Source organism: Pogoniulus pusillus, chromosome 29, assembly GCF_015220805.1.
Source record: "Pogoniulus pusillus isolate bPogPus1 chromosome 29, bPogPus1.pri, whole genome shotgun sequence".
NCBI lineage: Eukaryota > Metazoa > Chordata > Aves > Piciformes > Lybiidae > Pogoniulus > Pogoniulus pusillus.
In genome coordinates this window covers 119,364-141,602 of record NC_087292.1, presented here as the reverse complement: position 1 = coordinate 141,602, position 22,239 = coordinate 119,364, and the positions used below count along the sequence as shown (strand labels likewise).

The window sequence follows — 22,239 nt, the reverse complement described above, 5'->3', positions numbered from 1 at the left end:
CCCCCCCGCCGCGCGGCCAACCTCTCACGCGCCTCCGGCAGCCGAGCGATGAGGCTCCGCCCCGGTGCCGCCCCGCCCCCTGCGCCCCGCCCTTCTCGGAGTCCGCCCCCTCCGCCCCGCCCTGCTCGGAGCCCGCCTCTCCCCGGAGCCCGCCTCTCTCTCCCCAGCTGCGGGTGGCGGCCGCGCAGCGAGGCGGCCATTTTGTGGCGCTGCGCGGGCGGTGGCGCTGGGCTTGGCGTGGAGTGGGGCCCAGGACGGGTCGGCTCGGTTCTAACCATTTTCCCCGTACAGATTCCTCGGTAAGAGCGCGGCGGCGCCCGGATGGGCCGCGCTACCTGCCCTACTCCCGCGCTGCGGGCCCGCGGCGAGGCGAATCTTGGGGCGGGGGGGGCCGGGCGGGCGCGGCGTGCACACATCCCCTTGCACAAAGGGCCGAGCCAAGCGGTGCCTCCTGCGCTGTGGGCCCGGGACGCCGAACGGGGGCTGCTACTGCCTCGCCGCGGCTTGGCGGCTGCGGCCGAAGGTTCTGGGCGGCGGGCCAGTCCTCGCTCACTCCCTCTCGCCGCGCCTCCGTCCGCGCCTCGCGGAGCTGCGCGGTCGGCGCGGGCAGGTGAGTATATGCGAGCCGAGCGCAGGCGCCGAGGGCCCGGCCGGCGGGGGTGGCCGAGTGACCTTGTGGTGGCGCCGGAGCGCGGGGGCTCCGCAGGCGGCTGGGGCTGAGCGGGCGGCAGGGGGTCGCGCAGCTTGGGCGCGGCGCCTTGCGAGCCCCCGGTGGCGGAGGAGCTGCGGGACCCTGGGAGTCGTGCGTCCGGCGGGCGCCGCCATCCGCTCCTGTGGTCGGCGCCACGGCCCTGCGGCGCGAAAACAGCGACATGGGGCCGGTCCCGGGAGCACTCGTCTGGTCTCCGGTGGCTGCTCTTTGCTCGGCCCTCGGGGTAGGCGCTCCGCACAATACGGCAGAGGCCCCTGGTGCTTGCGGCACCGCCACCGGCGGTCTAAGGCACGCATAAGGAGTAGCGAAGCTGCCGTGCCGTCACGTAACGCTCTTCTCGGCTAATCAATCTCAGATAGAAAACCAAACAAAAAAATTTAAGAGAGCCTGAGCCGCCCTAAAACGCACTAGTGCTGAAGTGGGGCCCAGCATTCAGCAGGAATCTCTCTGAGCTTTTTTCCATTACAAGCTCCTGGCGCTGGTTTTACACAACTGTATCCATTCTTAGCGGTTTCCATGTGGCAGGGTTAAGGAGAAAAATCGACAGGTTGCTTCCTTGGTGGACTCCTAAGCTAGTTGCATCGGTTGTTCCATGTCCCGTTGGATGATGGCCCTTTCTGTGTCCCTGGTAGGGTGTTGTGGGGAGTCCCATGAAGTTCCAGAGATGTGTCAGCGGTTTGTGGGAGCACCGTGTGCCCTGGCCGGTTTTTGCTGAGTTAGTACACTCTTGGACTCGAGGTTGATTGGACAGGATGTCTTTATGGATAAATCTGACGTTAAAGTTGAGAAAATGGAGACTTGCAACAATACTAGATTGTGTTTGCTGGAAAGATTAAACAAAGTGGAGTCCTGCACCTCTTCGAAGAATGCTGTTTGATTTTATTTATGTTCTTTCCCATCACAGCACGTTGCAAATCTTTAGCTTGTGCTAAGTGTTGTGAAGAGAAACAAAAGCAACACCATGGTTGCTATATTGGAAATATTTGAAAGGATTTGGGGTTTTCTTCCAAATGGAAAGTTCCATGTGCATGGAAAACTTACCTGCTTCTTGAAGCAGGTTTGGTGTGATGTTGGTGGTTTGTTTTTTTTAATGAAACTGTTCCAGGTGATTACTGCATTGTAAGCTACTGTTTGACCCTGCTGGATGCGAAAGTTGAGCCTTTCCCATGATAGGATTGCTTATTTCTCTTAAAAGTCTAATGAAAAGGTATTTTCATAAATGCTCTTGTCGTTTCAGTAAGTCTAAAGAGTGTAGTTGTATTTTTCTTGTAAGTCTGCTGTTAATGTCCTGGAAGATCTGTGAATGTCTCTTTGGTTTGATTCACTTTGTTAGAGACTTTGTAGGTGGTTTGGTAGTGCTTCTTTCTCCAAATTCACTTTGTTTATGATGCATATAACTGAAAATAGCTTGTTTGGGTTGAATAAGGAGGCAGCAGTTATCTATGCTTGGTGTGATAAATTCCTGGGTAGTTCTTTAGAGAACTACAATTTTAGGATGAGGTGGTCTGCTAAGCAGTGAATGAGAAGATTTTTTTCATGTCATCTTTAAATGCAAAATACATATGTTCCCACTTCAGATGTTTGGCTCTTTTGCTGAGTTGTGATTTCAGAAAGACAATTTATATACAGGCATGAAGCAACACAGGCGTGTGATGCGGATTTGGATAACGAGCTGAGGTTGCAACTGCTAACATGGCGTCTTTGTGTGGATTTCTTGCGGTGTGCTCAGTGCAGGTGACTGCCTACAGGTGGCTGTGAAATGTCACTTAGTGCTACTGGTTTGTGTGACTCCTGAAGAATTCGTCATTTGAGCTCTGGGGAGGTTTTCTGAGATGTAGCTTGTGTTGATTTGCTCAAGTAAGAAAATGTGCAGTTGGAGGAAGGAGTATAATCGATGGAGTAAGGGTTTGTTACAATTCGGGTTCTCAAGCATTTTGTTCTTCTTCTTTTCCTTTGAAAGAATGATTTGTTCCCTTATTGGTGATGGGGGAAATTTGAAAGGTTCTTTGAATGTTTTCTGGTTGGTTTTATATTTGTGACAGGCATATTCATATCTGGAAACCATACAAAAATTGCAGTGCAGTCGCTGACAAGCCATACAGGGAGAAGGTAGTAGAAAATGCATCTTCCTCTCATGGTTGTTGTATGTAGCAGCACCTTGTGGTTGTTGCAGGTTTGAACTTTCTATATATACAGTTCTTTGTGGACTGTTACTGCTGTTGTGTTGCCTGCATTGATTGTGCCTCCATTTATTCTTTATTGCAGTCTAAAAGTTGGTTTTAATTGGTTGCCCACAGGATTGGCTTGGCTTCTGCTTCTTGTTAAGAAAAAACATCTGTCTTTGCAGGTAAGAGCCTTTGAATTGAAGACTTCTTTATATGCACATTGAGTATGTCTTAAGAAATATTTGAAGCTTTGGGAATCTGTAAATTGGTAGAAAACCCACTTGGGTTAAAATACCTGTAGCTAGTCTCTTCCCTGTGACTCCCACTGGTGATGGTGGTTCTGGCAGTGTTGTAAACAGAATCCTGCCAAACTCATGTTCTGTTATTTCATCAGCACATGGTAGTCTGAAACACTCTCCCAGTTATTTTGCACTGTTAGGAAATGTAGCTACTTTGCAGACCACACGTCTGCAGGTGCACAGCAATTGGTACTAGTTGGGTTTTGCAGTATTTAGAAAGATCAAATGAATCCAAATTAGCATAGAGGTGACTGCCTTAATCTAACAAGTTGATTTTGGCCTTTTTTTTTTTTTTTGGGAAAAAAAAGGGTAAAACTATAGTCTGCAGTTTTAACTTTTGCTAGTCTATCTCAGCCTGGATATTTATTTCTTTTTCCTGTGATACTGGTGTTATTCCAGTTCTTAGCTTTTGTCCAGGGGCTGCCAAATACAGTGTGTTTGTGTGTGTGCTGTGTGGATACTGTACTCAGTGCTCCCCAGGGACTGTTGAATGTTCTGAGTGGTTCTTAGTTTGGAAAAGGTATACATCTTAAAAGGCCAGTCTGATTTTTTTTTTTTATTAACTTCTGCCTGTGACTCAAATTCTTCTTACTTTACTGGCTAACTTGTGGATTGAAGAAGTAGTGCTGTCATCTAGTACATTTTTCCCAGTGCAACGTAGTTTTTAAAGAGGTCACTGGTGAGGTGTGTAAAGGTGCTGTGACAGCTTATCAGATGAGTCGAATCGGCTCAATAGCCAGCAGGCCTTTACTGTCTGCTTGGGTCTTGGCTAGTCCATATTACAGCTCTAGGATTTTGTGCTTCTGGCTTCTCCAGAAATAGGCAGAACACACAAAATGACAACCAAACCTGTGGGCAGCCTGCGAACACAACCCAAGAAAAAGCCTTCAATGCACACTCATCAGGCATGTAGCCATTGTGTGTCTGAACTGAATGCTGCTTCTCTGATGTTGATCTTCATAATTAAATGGTGTAATACTTGAGTGGGCTTTGCTTTTTCATTAGATGGAAAATATAAGTGGATGTGGTGTCTCCAAAGTGTGTTTTAGAAAAAAAAAAAGTGCTTAGAAACATGAAATTTGGCATTCTTGATCCTGATAATTTTTCTTCAGATAATAATGTAAAGCACTGAATTCCTGAAAAAGTCAAAGCGGTTACATGTTGGTAAAATACTTTGCTTTGGCAAAAGTATTTGATGGAGTAAAGTCCTTAAAATTCTTTTTGTTCTTACCATCTTACTCTTGGCTCTTGCTTAATAGCAAGCATTTGCTTAATACCATGCATGGAATTCACTGCACTGAAGTCATTGCAGCCAGTTTTTCTAGTAGCTTCTGTGCTAAGCAGCTGTTTGGATTTTTGGTTGGTAGTGAATTAGTGAAAGTAAATAGAATACTTAGTCATAAAATCACAAAATCTCTTTGCATTTAGAGTGAAGTTTTGAATTTAGTGCATGGCTGCAACAGTTGGTTATCCCAGAAGTTATGTAAATGTTCAAGTGCTGGAACTCTTTAAGACTTTTTTTGTGACCCTAGCTGTTAATTTGTCTTCTGGGCTAGATTGGTGGAACCTTCCCAGGTTGTCTTTGGTCAACTAATGGCCATGCCAGGTTGTCATTGCTCTTGCAGTAATAAGGAAGTAATTAAAAGTAGTTTCCCATTTAACACAAGAAACTCCAAATGTCTAACTCCTGATTCATAATGATTTCTGAAAGTAATTTCTTTATTTAATAGGTAATAGAGGAAATATAAATCTCCCAGCAAAGTTTATTGCTACTATTTTAATTTTCAGGGCATAGGTGCAAAATTAGAGATGTTTGCTTCACTTGTGATCATGTCAAAAGCAGTCCTGTAGCATTATGTAGTGAACATAGGTTTCACCATCCCCTTTAGCATGGCTTCCTTTAAGCAGAGTTTCTATTTTGACTTTAATTTCAGTGCCATCAATAGTAGGCAAATTTTAAGATCCATCTACAGAGTCTTTGAAGAAAGCTGCAGTTTTCAAGCAGTACAAAGAGTCTGACATGGTTTCCATGTATGCAGAGCACAGACAATTCCTACTCTGACCTGCTTTTCTTACAGGGGCCTGTTACTTTGCTGTTGGAAAATGACTGGGTGATGAACTCTGTTTTGAAATTGAATTTGTGTCACTCCTAAGAGATGAATGTAAAGTGATGCTTTTGTTACCTTGCCTCAAGATGGAAAGTTGTTCTAAAACTCTATCTGATGTTTAGTCTGCTGCCCGTTCTACTGCTGCCATCCTTGGTGGAGCAAGGTTTTTCTTAGCGCTGTGTGCAGCCAGCTGGTGTGGTTGGTGGTGTGTTTTATTTTCCTAGTCTTCCTATGTTCGACTTGCAAGCCACAATTTCTCTGTCAAGGTGATGTGAGGAATTTGGTGTTCGTTCACAGTAGATAGAGCAGCAGAGCTACTTGGTGTCAGTGGGCTTGTCTGCTGTTCCTTTGAGGGAGAAAGGTCCTCTGATGTCAGGTGGATGCAGACCAATGCCCTGCAATACCCCAGTATGTCTCTTGAGTTCGTTAGTGTATTGAAGAGATTAGTATTTAGTTTTGTTGCCCAATAAACCACAGCTAAAGTACCCATTTGAGTGGTAGGAAGCTTTGCCTTGCAAACAGAAGACCACTGAGGAGTTTTCCCTGTAGAAGATTTTTTTTTACGCTGCTTGTCAGGAAATCTGTGATGTGGTTCAGTTGTTGGATAGCAGCTTTCCCTAGTAGCTAAGTGTGTATTCAAAGCATGTCTGCTCTGAAGTAACTGGAAGACCTGAACAGGCAAATGAAGGTGACTGAAAGATTTGGCTGTCTGCTAAGCTACAATACTGGTCTGAATGTGAAATGCCGAGAGATAACTACTGATTGGTCACAGCTTTCGTACATTGCCAGAAGTCTTTGGTGTGCTGCCTGCACTGCATTGTGTGGTTCTGATTTCACATGTGACTAATGCGAGTCTTAGAGGCCTTCCACAGAGGTACTGCCTTGGCTTGCTTTTAGGAAGTCGGGAGGATTCAGAGATGAAGTGGCTTAAGTGAAATAAGGTGCTGCTGGTATAGAATGAGAGGTTGGCTTCTGAATCAATGAATTGTGCTAGTATTAATACTTTCAGTCTTTACTGAAGGTTTGTCAAGAATAAGTGAGAATTACCTCATTTATTGTTCGTCTTGAACTTTTAATCAGGCTCTTCTTGACAGTTACCTTGTACCTATCTTACAGATCTCCCATTTCAGAATTGATCTAAGCTTCCACTAACCTCAGCTGCCAGAGGTAAAAGTCATTTACTTGTGCCTGAAATGGAAGGTGTAGTACTAGATAGTGTCTGCAACTGTTACAAAAATGCACCTTGATTTTGGAAATTCAAAAGCCGTATGTCTAGTGAGGATATGCATGGATGTCAGTCTTAAGTTTAGATGAGGTCTGTGTGATCACAAAATGTCTGGGGCTGGTATGTAGCAGCTCACTTCATGGTCACCTAGATGTCTTGCCATTGCTAGGAGAAAAATAGAAGATTAGAGTAACTTAGATGGTCCCTGTCAAGATGTCATGCGAGTCTTACTGTTGCTAATTGTTCATAGTGAGGTTTTGTTTGTAACCGACCCACTTTATGTTGTTAGCCATCTTCACCTGGCAGGAGAGAATCCCTCCCCAAATGGAAAAGAGCTATTTATTTCCTATAGGTGTGCAGAATTTTTAGCAGTTGCTTTGCAAGTACAGTGGATACCATATCAGTGTATGACAAATTTTGTTTCCTTGGCTAAAATACTCGTTTTGTGTTAACTACGCTATAATAGTTCTGATTTTTGCTGTTCCTTAGGTGCGGTGTGTGGTTTTTTACATTTTACTTTTATTTTTTGTTTTCTTCACTTGTGGGTCTTAGTTTAAGAGTTGTTTTGGAATTGCTAGTGCAAAATATGTACTGATTGTGCTGGGAAATGTTTAATACTTCAGACTGTATGAAGTAAACACGAACAAGAAACTGGGAGTATAAACATGGTTAATCTTTGCAAGATATTGTTCCGTGTATGTAAACAAATACAGTAGATGGTGTCTGTAGGTAATTGTATGGTGTCACAATCAGTAGTCTGACATGGCCGTTGCCTTTTCTCATCTGCAGGTGTGTGTTGTTTCAGCGCAGCATGGCTGTGGTCATCCGCTTGCAAGGTCTCCCGATTGTGGCGGGGACCATGGACATTCGCCACTTCTTCTCTGGATTGACCATCCCTGATGGGGGCGTGCATATTGTAGGGGGTGAACTGGGTGAGGCTTTCATCGTTTTTGCCACTGATGAAGATGCCAGGCTTGGTATGATGCGCACAGGTGGTACCATTAAAGGGTCAAAAGTAACGCTGTTGCTGAGCAGTAAAACTGAAATGCAGAACATGATAGAACTCAGTCGCAGGCGTTTTGAAACTGCCAATCTAGATATGCCACCAGCAAATGCTAGCAGATCAGGACCCCCACCTAGTTCTGGAATGGGTGGAAGGGTTAGCTTACCTACTACCGTACCTAACTTTAATAATCCTTCTCCTAGTGTAGTAACTGCTTCCACTGCTGTCCATGAAAGCAATAAAAACATACCCACGTTTTCTACTGCCAGTGTGGGGACTGCACCTCCAAATCTTGGGAGTACCTTTGGTAGCCCAACATTTAGCTCAACTATACCTAGTACAGCATCTGCAATGAACACAGTACCTCCTCCTCCAATCCCTCCTATCCCAGCTATGCCATCTTTGCCACCAATGCCTTCTATTCCCCCAATACCTGTTCCACCTCCCGTGCCCACTCTGCCTCCTGTTCCTCCGGTTCCTCCGATACCCCCTGTGCCCCCTGTACCTCCAATGACGCCTATGCCTCCCATATCAGGAATGCCTCCTATGAATCCTCCACCTGTAGCACCTTTACCCACTGGAATGAATGGGTCTGGAGCAGCAGTGAATATGAACAGCAGCTTGAATCCACTGTTTATTGGTCCCATGAATCCTGTAAATCCTATTCAGATGAATTCTCAAAGTACTGTCAAGCCAATTCCAATCAATCCAGATGACTTGTATGTCAGCGTTCATGGAATGCCCTTTTCTGCAACAGAATCTGATGTGAAAGACTTTTTCCTTGGGCTCCGTGTGGATGCGGTCCATATGCTGAAGGATCATGTAGGTCGAAATAATGGAAATGGACTAGTTAAGTTTTTTTCTCCTCAAGATACATTTGAAGCACTGAAGCGAAACAGAATGCTGATGATTCAGCGCTATGTTGAAGTTAGTCCTGCAACAGAGAGACAGTGGGTGGCTGCTGGAGGCCACATAACTTTCAAGCAAACCATAGGTCCCTCTGGGCAGTCACACCCTCCTCCTCCCCAGGCTCATTCTAGGTCCAAATCTCCAGGTGGACAGAAAAGGTCACGGTCGAGGTCTCCCCACGAGCAGGGTTTTTGTGTTCAGTTGAAAGGTCTTCCCTTTGAATCGGAGAACAAGCATGTGATAGATTTTTTTAAAAAGCTGGATATAGTAGAAGACAGCATTTATATAGCTTATGGACCTAATGGGAAGGCCATTGGGGAGGGGTTTGTGGAGTTCAGGAATGAAGCTGATTATAAAGCAGCTTTGTGCCATCATAAGCAGTACATAGGGAATCGCTTCATTCAGGTTCACCCAATCACTAAGAAGGCGATGTTAGAAAAGATAGATCTGATCCGAAAGAGATTGCAGAATTTCAGCTATGACCAGAGGGAAATCCTCATGAGTGCTGAGGGAGAGCCAGGCTCGCCAAAGCTGTGCGCACATATCTCTAATATTCCCTACAACATAACAAAGTTGGAAATCCTGCAGTTTCTAGAGGGGCTGGCAGTAGAAGAAAGCTCTGTGCATATTCTTGTTGATAATAATGGGCAAGGTTTAGGACAAGCACTGGTTCAGTTTAAAGCTGAGGAAGATGCTCGTAAGGCGGAGCGCTTGCACCGTAAAAAGCTGAATGGAAGAGATGTTGTTTTGCGGTTGATAACTGTAGAAGAAATGAGGGATGTTGAGAGAAACCCACCAGCTCAAGGGAAGAAGATACTCAAAATCCCGCTGCAAGGAAACACACCTGTGTCAGGGGCACAGGGTGCTGGTGGGGATGAGCATGCCTTCCTGGGGGGAAATGCCAAAGAAGCAAACAATGGTCCTCCATTTAATTTCCCTGGTAATTTCAGTGGGTCTGGCACATTTGGTCCCCCTCTCCCACCACCTGGGATAGGTGGCTTTCCTGATTCCAGACCAGGAATACCTACAGTTACAACTAGCGGTTTACCTGGTGCAGGTATTGAAGTCCCAGCTTTTGCAGGGGGTCCTGGAAATTTGAGTGCACCAGCAGGTTTTGCAGCGGGGCCTCAGAGTTTTGGTAATGGTCCTGGCAGTTTAAGTGGACCACCTGCCTTTGGTGCAGGTCCTCCAGGTATTGCTAGTGGTCTTGGACATTTGAGTGGACCTCCGGGGTTTGGACCCGGACCAGGAAATATACATATTGGTGGACCCCCAGGTTTTGGAACAGGGTCTGGGAAGCCAGGACCAACTGTCATTAAAGTGCAGAATATGCCCTTTACTGTTTCGGTGGATGAAATTTTGGATTTCTTTTATGGTTACCAAGTGATCCCTGGTTCAGTGTGCTTAAAATACAATGAAAAAGGCATGCCCACTGGAGAAGCAATGGTTGCATTCGAGTCTCGTGATGAAGCTATGGCAGCTGTTGTGGATTTAAATGACAGGCCTATAGGCTCCAGGAAAGTAAAACTTGTTTTAGGGTAGCTGTTAATACAAAGTAGTTGTAGAATAGATGTTCATAGTGCTGTGTTAAATGCATCTGAATTGGTTTTTATAGTATTTCCAGGATAGAACCTGTGGGTTGTTTCAGTGGTAACACAGCTGGGCTTTGCCGAGAGCACTAGGTTAGCTCCGAAACACCGCGAGTGGAGATGTGCAGTGGATGTTTCCATACCAGTATGTGGAGCAGCTGTTCTGACTCCTGCTTGTAGCAGTGCGGTGACTGTACTGGACGCAGTGCTTATCAAGGGATCCGGCTTGGTTTTACGTAGTCTTGGATAAGGGCAATGAAGTCAGTGAAGCTCTTCAGTGGGTGCTCTTGCAAGCCATTGTAAAATAGGCAGCTGCTGCTGGATTTGGTTAAAAGCTGGCCAAATTTGCTTTGTTTACAGGTCAAAGATTTGTTTAAAGTCCTGGTTTTACTCTGCAACTGAATGACTTCTCAGTGTACACAGATTAATTGTTTTGTGTGTGTATCTTTATTTTTTCCAAGACTCGCTGTATGAACAGTTGAATTATGCCCATTGCTGATGTGTCTACCAAACTAATTCCTCTAAATATGAGCAGAATCGTTCTGTAAAGTTCAAGCTGTTCTTTGTGGAATAACCTTTAGTTATTTATATATTGCAATTATAACTGTGCAGAATAAGACTTTTGCCACAAGTATAGCTAACCTCAAACATTATGAGTTTTAGAGTATGCTTAAAAAACAAAACAAAAACATTTCAAGTAGAGGTAACAACTTGAAAATCCTCATTACTGTTTAAGTAGCTTGATTTGTTAGGCTGACAGGAATCAGTTGGGATAGGATCTTTGATGTTAGTTGGATATTGATGTTGTATTTTTTCTCTGTCTCAAACTCCTTACTTAGTCTCTGCTAAGAGAACCGAAGTGGTGATGATTAGTAGTAGATTGGAGTCCAGCTAAAGTTTTAGTTTATATGTGAAAGGATCATCTGTCTTCAGCAGCTCTGTCGTGAATTACTGCTCTGGGTGAATTCAGAGATAAAATTTCTTTTTCTCAAAAACTTGAAAGTACTGAGTTTATATTTTTGTAATAAAGTGCTGTTGCATTTGAAGTCTGTAAAAAGTTGCCATTTTCTTTGTTGCTCAGTAAAACCTTCAGTGGAAAAAAAAACAGAATTGGAAAGGAGGTAATTACACAAGTGAAAAGTAGATTTTTTTGGTTCATCTTTGCTTGGCTTATGATAAATTTTAAGGTTTGGGCTTTGCCTGAAAAAATCCTGCTGTTCCCGGCAAATCATTATACTTAAACATAGTAAACTTAAAACCATTTTGGTTTTTGGACAAAGAAAAACAGTGCCTTTTGGTGTTGCATATCATGGAACACTGAAGTGTATGGTCAGGCAAAATTGAGAGGTGCAAGTGGCAACAGTTTTATTCACGTGGTGTGTAGGAGAGATTTGCAAACCTGTGTGGCGCTGCATCCTGAACAGGTTTCCCAGTACAGGAATCTGTGGAAGGATTGTACAAAGGTGTGCTCCAATAAAGAGGCGTTTGCAATGCACAGATGCTTCTGTAATTGATTAGCATATTTTTGTTCTGACAGGTTGCTAGGTGGTCCCAACTTTGGAAAAGTCATGTGATTTGTATATACTGCTTAAAATTAAGCCTCCTGTTAATAAAACTGTCTCTGAAGCTTCATGTTATGTGTTTCAACAGTCTTTGGGAGTAACGTGTTAACTGCAGATCTTTTTTTTTTCTTCTTCCTTTTTTTCCCCTTTGAAAGTCTGAAAGTACTCTTGATGATGCCAGAAAGATGTGCGATTAGGAGTCAAGCCTTGCAGTTTATTTTTTAAATTTTGCTCTTTGTTTTTTAAACAACTTTTATTAAAGTTTCATACTATATTGGAGTTATTTGGGTGCTTTTTTCTTCATGTTTCACATTAGAATAAAATGATTGAAAAGGAAAACTTGGCTTTGTTGTTCACAGACTTGATTTAAGATACTAGCATGTGATCATTTGCAGAAACTGGTGATAACTTTTTTCCAAGTTCAAATAAATCACAACAATGCTTGCCTTGTTGTGAAATGTAATTGAATTCCAGGTGTCTGGAATTAGATCCACAGTTTTGTCTTGCTGTCCTTTGATTTCCAGTCTTGATCCTCTGGATAAGGGATACAGGGTCATTAGTGCTTGTGTCAGACGTGTTGTCTGCTGTGAAACATGCTTGTGTGCCTGGATTGTCTAAAAGGGCAGGTTTGTTTTGGAAATCTTCCATTTTCTGGTTCTTGATTTTCTGTATGGCCTGTAGTTAGTTAAATGCTTACTTATAAAAAAGTGCAAGTTCATACAAAACACCATTGGTGTTGGGATTGTTGACAAGGAATAGCAAAGTGGATTTGGGATGGGGAAAGGATTTCTTTATCTTACTAAACAGTTGATGCTTCATATCTTTTTAGCATAAACTGGTAATTACTGAGTTGCTAAACATCGCCTCTTCTTCAGGAGTAGGCTCTTGATAAAAATAGGATGTTGTAGTATATTTGGAGTTTATACTACAAACAATGCAGCTGCTGTCCAAAGTAGTAATGGGTGATTGTTTAAGGCATATACAAAGAAAAGTTCATTACCAAGCGGCACTTGGAAGTACAAGAGGTTTTCTGTAACAACTCACTTTCATGCTGGATGCAGCCTTAAATTGCATGTTGTGCTAAATTACGAGGGATGCCCTTACCGTAACGGGCTACGTGGCTGGGTTTGAGAAAATTGCTCACTCTGCACACGCTTGTATTCGTGAATAGCCTCAAGGATAAGAGGCAGGACCCCTGAGGTCCCATTTCCAGTGTGGAAGATGTATAACCACCCTTGCATACACACGTCAAGGCTGGCTGCTAATGAGGCAGCAACGGAAATACTCTGCTAAGGGCCACTGCTGAAGTTTGCGGTTCTTTTGGCCTTGATGCTTTGAATGTTGGGGCCTCACATCCTGCTTAGCCTCCTTGGAACAATGCATTTGGTGAGACTGATGTCTTGATTTCTTCAAGTTATGGAAAGAAGGTACCTGTGTTTATGTAACTGGCTAAGTTGGTGGGTTTTAGCAGTTCAAGTGTTAGTGTCTTCAGTACTACTTCTGAAGAAAATAAAAGGCATGAAATGTTGCATTCACAATTTGATTCCTGTTAAACACATTTGGGTTTGTCACCCCATTCAAAAGTGAACGAATGTAAGGGATTGCTCAATGGTAAAGTTGGGTCTGTGCTGGAAGAACTTCAATGGTGAGATGAAATTGTGATTTCAGAGTTACCTTTATGTGTATAAGTCAGAGGTGGATTTTGGTTTTAAGTCAATTCTGTAGTATCACAGATGACATTAAAGCCAGTTCTTTATTGATGACCCTGGTGGTGTCATGTTCTGAAAGTAGAGGTTTGAGGCTTTGTAGGTTTAAAGAAAAGTGAAGGACACTTATTCTAAGCAGCATTTCTTCTGTAGCATTTAATGTTTATCCCTGAATATCCACACTCAGGATTCGTTGTGAGTGGAGAGAAATGTCACTGTGACAATGAAGACTATAGTTCTGTGCCAGTTGCCATGGAAGAGAATGTACCTGCTGCTCAGTTCTGCTGAACTGCTCAGGCTATCCTTAAAGAAGTTGTCTGTGCTGGCTGAAGTTATCAGCTTGTTTTGCTGAGAGAGTTTTGGTGCACTAAAGATTTAAGGTGTGTGGGGGGAAGTGTTTCTAGTTACCCAAGCACACCAGAGGTGCATTAGTTGTAAATAACTATTTTGGGTTCTGTATTTTGTGCCTTCTCAGTCTGCTGTGGTGGTTCCAAAGCTTTTGCTTTCCACCGCACTTGCTGCCAGTCCTTAGCGTGCTGTTTGGCAGCATGTGCCTCTGAATTCTGATCTGCAAAATTGAAACTACTCCATGTCGCAGACCACTTAAAGCTTCTGTTCAGACAATGGGCCACTCTGAACATAATTCTTCGAGGATGAGTATCCAGATACTATATGGATTGGACCTGGAAACAAAGAATTGCAATTTCTGTTTGATACAGACTGTTTTCTACCTTTGACAAGGTAGTTGGTTGGAAGAAAATGGTTTTGAAACCGATTGGGTATATCAGGAAACATCTAGTTTGAGTCTAGAGGCATACACAAATCAGTTTTGTGTCAGTTTTCTCCATTAGACACTGCATGGGTTTAAAAAAACAACCAACCAAATTCTGTTGCTTTTAAAAGGATTTTAGAGAGAGAGCCTTGGGCCTGGAAACAGTATTACCAAAGATGTTTGCTTGTCTTTGTGCTTTCGTAGGTGTGCTGATGCTTCCTTCTGTGGCTCTGTGTTCTTCCATGGTTTGCGTAAGACTGAGCTAGAGTTCATGTGCAGAGTGAATGGCTCTTCTCCCTGGTGGAAGAGGAACTGAAACTGTCTGTTAAAGGCTTCTGCAGGAAGAGTAACCTCAAGGGATTATCTTCCTAGCTGTTTTTTGGCAGTGGGAGCGTGATTGTGCCAGGGAAAGTATAGGTTGGATATTAGGGGGAAGTTCTTCACAGAGAGAGTGATTTGCCATTGGAATGGGCTGCCCAGGGAAGTGGTGGAGGCACCGTCCCTGGAGGTGTTCAGGAAAAGACTGGATGAGGCACTTAGTGCCATGGTCTAGTTGACTGGCTAGGGCTGGGGCATAGGTTGGACTGGATGGTCTTGGAGGTCCCTTCCAACCTGGTTGATTGTATGACAGCCTTGGCTTTCCTATAGCACGATAATCTGTTGGTTGGTGGTTTGCATTCCCAGGAAGTTTTGTGGCTGCATACTGAAGGTCACTGCTCCTTCTCTTTCTTTGATCAGATAGATCCGCTGGAGCTGCTGCTTCTGTACAGATGACTTTGCCAGGAATGTTCTTGAGCTTTGTCACTGTGAAATCCCAGTTCAGTTGTTCATGCATGGAATGCTTCTCATCTTCCAGACCTAGATGCTTTTCACTCATGGGTATAAATACCATATGTAAGAAAAGCAACTCTAAAACTGCTAGTTTTCTGTAGCTCTTGACTGATTCTGGGTGTTGGTTGGTTGAGCCTTCATATGCTGGCACTCACTTTTGTATGGCTTCATTTGCTACTGTTTGGTTTTCTGTGTGTATTCCCAGTGTGGCAGCTTGGGAGAGAGGCAGTCAGATGTGTTTTGACCTGAGTTCCTTTATTGCTTCTGCAGAATCAGAGCTTGCTTCTTTGTGGCTGTTTATTTCTTTTATGCTCTCCTGTCTACAGCCTCAAGTTCCAGTGCTTTTACATGAAAGTAATCTTTCAAAAGTAGTGAATAGGTTTTCTTTCAATATATTGAGAGACCTGGAGCTGTTTAGTCTGGAAGAGAGAAGGCTGAGCTGGAGCCAGGCTCTTTGCAGTGATACTCAGTAATAGGACAAGGGGCAGAGGATGTAAACTTAGTCACAGGAAATTCCATCTCAGCATGAGGAGAAATTTCTTTGGTGTGAGGGTGCTGGAGGCCTGGAGCAGACTGCCCAGAGAGGTTGTGGAGTCTCTTCCTCTGGAGAGATTCCAAACCTGCCTGGATGTGTTCCTGTGTGACCTGCCCTAAGTGGTCTTGCTTTGCAGGAGGGTTGGACTTGATGTCTGGAGATCTCTTCAAGCCTCTGACATTCTGTGATTCTGTGTTCAATTTCCCCAAAATAAACTTTTAAACTCTCCTACTCTTGTTCCAGAGTCAGTGCTGCTCTCAAGCTTCTGGGAGGCCTTTTTCATGAGTTACTGGTGAACTAGACCATTCAGTTGATAATAGATCACAGCCAGGATAACTTTGAGGGACAGAGTAGGGGCTGCCTTTCCAGTACGTGATTGAGGGAGTGCAGTTTCCCTGTGAAGTATAAAACTGACAATTGAGGACAAGGAAAACAAGGACTGGTCCTGCCTAAAGTTCTCTTGATTGGCAGAGTCTGGCTTTTTGAACTTGTTACTGCTGCAGGAAGGTGGATGAGTTTTTGAGATACTTGTAGTTACACTGTTGTTAGTCAAAGAATCAGTAGGAGGGTACCACTCTGGTTTCTGACCTCCTAAAGGAGGTGGAACTTCCAGCCAGTTACTTCATAGTTTCTAACATTTAGTGTCATTTCAGCCATTTGCTCTGAAATGTGGCTGTGTAGATGCAGCATTGGTCTGTGACAGTAGAAAGCTTAGAAATGCTTTCTAGTTGCTTCAGCAATGAAGGCAGCTTTGGGGAGGAACACAGGGATATAATGAGAACCTAAACTAATTTAAGAATTCCTTATGGGTAATTTTGATCCTGTGACTTTCATGGTAAAATTTATGGGACTGCTGTCACTAAGATTTCATGCTGCTGTGTGGCATGAGGCAGTGACCTTCTTGCTCTAGTGACATTTGCCAGAATGTGCTTTATAATATAAACTCTGCAGGAAATTTTTCAGCAGTATTTGTTTTGACAGGAAGATGGGTATGGAATGGAGTAAGTCCTTGTCTCTTTGAACAAGTAATTCAAATCAAAAGTGAAAATTACAGCTGCCAGTGCCATTTTAATTATTATCCAACTGTTTATAATAAAATGACAGTGCTTATGAATACTGTGTTCTTGAAGAATACTGATGCAAACAGCTGTAACAGCAGAGGCTAATTAAAGGAAAACTGGAAACTCTTTGAGTGTAGCAGAAACCCCCCTCTTTAAGGAGCGTAGGGGAAGTTATTAAATATTGCTGATACACTTCCTAGGATTCCCTCACTACATTCCAGCACTGCTGCAGAGCCAGTCTCATGTGTACCTGATCCATTCTCCAATGGATAAGCATGAGGGTTTTTTTCAATGGCAGTTGTTGCTCTTTTCATCTCTGGACTTGAAAGCTTTTAGGTGGTGAGGTAAGTGTGTGTGCAGGGTGGTGGTACAGAGCTAATTTGTCTCAGAGTAACCAATAAACCAGCAGCAGAATGTCTTAATCCTCAGGTACATCAGTGAAGTGGTGTTGGAGTTTGGGCTGAAGGTTTGAGGCCAAACTCACTCCAGCTTTTGGTGAAAACAACCAAGTGATGCCCTAATCTAATGAGTGTTTGTGGTTCAGAAGTGTCAGCACCAAGATTGTGTGGAAAAGAGTAGGATAAAACAAAAGGGTAGTTAAATTTTAAACTAATCTGGAAATTAAATGCAGTAGTTAGACTGATTACAGCTCATACATTTTATCATTAAGTGGGGGTGCTGTTCAGCAGTTAAACCCGAGTCCTCTACAGTGCTACAGGTTCTTAGACTGTAAATTAGGATTGGTTTTGATAGTCACATCTGTTGTGACTTAAGTCAGAGATAACCTGTATGTGTACATAAAAGCATTTTGAGTAAACCGGATATGTCTCTCAAAGAAGATCTGTTTAAGTATGTCTAAAAGATCACAAGCAGAACACTATGATGTGCAGCATAAACATTTTGGATTTTTGGAGGGCCTTTTTACCATGTGGATGCTCATCTTTTGTATGACTGACACCTTACTGTTGTTGAGATGATGACCCAAGTGGCATTTCTTCCTTGCAACACAGGCAATATGTCTTCCTTTGAAAGAGAAGATACTTGGCTACTTTGATCACTCCAGGAGCAGAAAGGAGAGTGCAAACAATTTTTGCTTGTGCTGGATGGCTTGAGACGCTTTTTACGCTAGAATTCATTCTTAGTTGTACCTGTAAGAATAACTTCCAGCAGAAACAAGACAAGTTTTATGAAATAAAAAATGTTTTGGTTTGGACAAAAGCAGTACTAAGTCACTGTAATGTAAGTCCTGATAAGAGTCTGTGGATAATGCTGCATCTTTATGAAATACCAGCTATTTTCTGTGCAGTGACTTGGCTGAATGCAACACTTGTGTCATCATCTTGTTCTCTTAATTGGAAATGGGAGAACAATTCCTCTAATTGAGTTCTGTGTCAGCCACAGTGTGGTGGTGTGAGATGGAAACTTTCTCTTAGCCTTGAAAAAGCAGTGGAAGCCAGTTGGGTGTTTTTGAGCAGCCCACAGTCCAAAGTCACCTACATGTACAGTATGAAAACAGACACTGTTTTTTTGTGATGTTCAAATCCCTCTGCTACTGTATTGGTGCACAGAAAAGCCCTGTTGGTGAAGGAGCTGCCATGAACAAACTGTGAACATGTCCAGACTGCCTGATGCTTTGTCCTGGCTGCTGCCTCTTGCCATTGCTGAGCTGCACTCGTGCTGTGCAGGTGGTGCTCTGCTGTCTGGAGAATGGGCAATCTGTAACTTGAGTTCCCAGCTTCCATCTAATGGTCAGAACTCCAAGGCTTTCGATACTTTAGATACTACCTAAGTGTTGGCATTCTACTGAAGAGTGATAGGTGTAGAGGAGTTTGTTAATGCTTCAGGTGCCATTATATGGCATTTGGGGGAACCTGAGGCCCTCTTGAGCTCCAAATTGGGACAGTTAATCTTTTCACTCTTGCTTCAAGAACAGTGGGGCTGGACTGGGTGACCCCTAGAGGCCCCTTCCAATCCAGTGCGTTCTCTGATTTTATTTGCTTTTAAGCTTTGCTTAAGCAGAATTACTAGGAGAATGGTGGCACATAAATCCTGCACTTGTCTGTAGAGTTGGTGTCGGTTACATGGAGAATGTTCTTTTCTGTAGGAAAGGAAGCAGATTCTTCTGTTTTATATAAACTTAAGGTAGCAAGCAGTTCCTTACTCTTCTGAATGTGTAACATGGATCTCCTATGTGATTTTCCTAGAATGTTGCATTTTTTGGACTCTGTTTAGGACCAGCTTCCTTACTGGTGTGCTTCAGTCCAGCGTGGAATATCTTTGTTGCAAAGATTGTATTTTTCTTCCATGTGTATTACATAACTGTTGGAGCTGATGGTCTTCACAGGGAAGAGGCAGTATGCATAGTGAAAACAACGCTGACTTTTCAAGCTGCACCTCAGCCTGGTTGTTTGAACACTTCTTAAAGTGTGTAGAGTCTAGAGCTATTCTGTGGTTGACTGGTGTGCCCTAGGAATGATGTCTAGTTGAGCAGTGAAAAAGAGCACTTACCCTGAAGTATGTGCTCAGGGTCATACAGACTTCTGTGGAAAGTGTTTTGCTCTACAGTTTGTAGAGATCACACAGGTGATGTCTTTTTTTTCTCAAAATGTAGTGTCCTGTTGTGCAGTTCTAGTGAAAGGCAAAAAATACAGGTGTCTGATGAATCTGAAGCTGACTGTTGGAATCTCTCCCTTAGAGGAAAGAACATGCAAAGTTCAGCTCAGGATGAAACTTCACAGATGATACCTCTCAGTTGGTAACGTTAATTGTTGATTGTGGGGAATTACATAACATCACTTGTGATTTTTATGGTCTGTTACCTTTTTTTCTGAATTCTTTATGCTGGGATGCACTCAGTGGCTCTGTTCAAGGTATTTTAAATAGAGCTTGAGTTTATGACTGCATTTGGAGTTATTTTTCACTTGACAAACTGCATTTTGGCTGCTAGAATACTTTCGTGACTTCCAGGACATGCTGTACCGTAATCTGCCAGTGGTGAGTAAATAGGATACACTGTTTAATTGTTGTCATTGCAAGCCCTTGAGAATCAGTCCTTAATAAATCCTTTATAAATGGAATGTGTTCTAAGAGCTTTATGGAAAGTCGTTTGCTTTAGCTACTGGTTTTGCTTTGGAAATATCCATTGTCTTCTGTAAACCAGAAGTTTCAGATAATAGACATGACTGTTAGTTAGCAAGAGTGGTTGTGAGAGGAAACATCTTTGCATTTTTCGAACCGTTGGAAAAGAGATTTGAGTTTTGCAAGAAATGTAAATGTAGTAAAGATTAATTCTTGTAATTCTAAAAGCTAAATCTGTGGGTACAAATAGATATAAATATGCTCTGTGAAATCTTGATGTAACAATATTACATTTGTTTTTGAAATGCTGACACTAATCTGCAAGGTGAATGAGATTGGAGTTCTTTGAATGCATGCCAAGGAAAAAAGGGAAGGCTATTAATAAAAATAGTAAGTCCACAAGTTCTTTCAGTTTAATTACTCCAGACTGTGTACTTGGCCTGGAATCAGAGTGTTTGTGCACTGTTGGGCTGCAGTAACTGTGAGACCCTCTCCACATATGTGGCACAGTGCTGGCGAGTGGTGATGCAGAGCTGCTCAGTGCTGCCTGTACCCGAGTGCTGGTGCAGCACAGCTCTTGAGTCAGCTGGCACTCGCTAACCAGGCACTTTCCAAAGTGCTGGAGTAGCACCAGGATGTTGCAGGGTTGTATGGAACTTCAGCACACGGAAGCTGAAGAGAAAGAAGCATTTCAGGATGTGAGGTTGCATTAGGCATGGGGTGGTTCCCAGCACAAGAGTTGATTGCTGGCAGTTTTGAAGCTTTCAGGATGATCCCTTTGTGGGGAGAGGTGTGGTTGAAAGTGAAGTGACATATTTCACATGAACAGTTCAGGATTTTTGTAGGGAAAGAGATGCAGTTCCTACAGTAACATACAGTTTACTATGAAGAATGAAAGTGTATTTCAGATTTCTTGCTTTAGGGAAGAGAGGACAATGTTTAAGCTTTTGATCTCTTCAAGTGTTTCAGATGCAGGCAAATTTCAAGAGATTTGTGCTTCTCCCACTAACTGCAAGCAGGCTAACTGGGTGAAGCTGCTTGCCCAGAGGCTAAGCGTATCTTCAGGCATCACAGAAGTGGATGCTGTATCTTAACAGGATCTTGCTGCTAAGGTACTGAGACTAGTATAAGACCAGGATTTTTCACTGCTGTTATTCAAGGAATTAAATGAAGCTGCAGAAGACTCTGCAGTGTATTGGAAATCTATGAAGCAAAAAAACTTGGTGTGGGCTCTTCAAGGGTGTCTGTAGGCAGCAGGATCAACAGTTAGTTTGATGTGTTCAGACACAGCAGGAGTTTTCTATCTGAATCTGTTAGCTCCATAATGCTTCTATCTGTAGCTGTTAAACCAGCTTTCTAGTTGGAAAGGTGGTCTGTTAGAAGGATGGTTCCTGCGCAGCTGCGTCAGCCAGCTGGTGTGATTCTGTTGTGCTCTGATTGTCACCTGCGTCAGCTGGTGCCTTGCAATATTTGGATGGAGCAGGAAGGGATGATCCCTTGTGGTTTGTAACTTCCTAGGGGCCCAGCAGAACATCTAGGCTGTGTTTCAAGAGAAAGCTATGCTATTTTTAAATCCAAACCAGTAGGATGGGACAGCCTTCTAGGTGTTAGTGTATTGAAAAATAAATCCTTGAGACGGCAGTGTTTTCCTAATTTCAGTGCTGCTGCTTCAGAGAAGTGATCAAGACAGCAGAGAGGAGGTGGTTGGATCTGAGGACTTGCTTCAGTTCACTGTGAAGCTTAGCAGTTCCCTTCTCAAACTTTAAACTTTCCCTTATCGATGTCTTTGTAACATGGAATACACGTGCGCAGACTTGTGCTGCAAGCTGCTTGAGACCTGTGTTTGTGGTTTGCTCTTGCAAAGGGATTGCTGCTGTTTGGGAATGGTAAACCTTATGGGGAGTTGTTTCTTTGAGGTTAAATTTAGTTTAGATCTTTTGTGCTCTGTGGGGAGGAAAGGAGGCTTCTGGTTGTGTCGTTTTGTGGTATTGAGGTCTTTTTCACGGTAGAGGAAAGTAGAGGAGAAATACTGCGGTGGGAGCCCCTGCTGGTCTTGAATTTTGCCCAAGAGCTAGTGCACGTGTCATCTGTGGAACTGCAGACCCACAGACAGGAGAGCTGAGCTGGGCTGGAGGAGTGGTACCACTAGGTGAAGAAAATCCTGTAGTGTGTGGATTTTAGGAGAAATGTTATTAAAAACAGAGGTTTCTTTGTAAATTGTATTTGGTGTTGAAGACAATTGAAGGGCAATGTCTCTAGTAATTTGAACAGTTGACCAGACTACTTCAAGTTAGCGTCTTTGAAAATGCTGATGTTAAAGCAGATGATGAGAGCCTTAGTGGGAAGCTGAACGATTATGCTCTTTGAGAGCTCTGATCCTGTCACTAGAGCATCTGTGCCTTGCCATAGCGTGCTGAGTGGCGTCGAGGACGACAGGGTCCAGGGCATGCTACACTCTGGCAGGTCAGGGGATTAAACATTGTCTAATAAAAGCTCATCTCTTAATTGTGATGAATATTTAATGTCTGCAAGCACAAGAAAGTCATGTAGACTCTCGGGTACTAGAAAAAGCAAGCAATTACTTCTTTAGTTTCTGAACTGTGAAGGAGCTTCTCTCTGAAACGCATTTGAAGTGCTAGTTTGATCTCCTCAGATGTCTAACCTCTCGAATGTTTTGATGCCTG

At 43.3% G+C, this 22,239-nt stretch overlaps 1 protein-coding gene across 7 annotated transcripts in view; it reads left to right on the top strand.

Annotated features, from left to right (window-relative positions):
- Positions 1 to 213: 213 nt before the first annotated feature.
- The window catches only part of LOC135188352 (RNA-binding protein 12-like), a 55,492-nt gene continuing 33,466 nt past the window's right edge, over positions 214 to 22,239 (top strand). Inside the window, exons 1-3 of one of the 7 annotated variants that reach the window (XM_064167746.1) lie at positions 215 to 299; positions 2,978 to 3,059; positions 7,299 to 9,951. In XM_064167746.1, the coding sequence (XP_064023816.1) occupies positions 7,321 to 9,951 (2,631 nt within the window). In that variant the 5' untranslated portion in view covers positions 215 to 299; positions 2,978 to 3,059; positions 7,299 to 7,320. Of the gene's footprint in view, positions 300 to 446; positions 611 to 2,977; positions 3,060 to 7,298; positions 9,952 to 22,239 lie in introns of those variants that run through there. The other 6 variants (XM_064167742.1, XM_064167740.1, XM_064167745.1 and 3 more) reach the window with 6 other exon arrangements.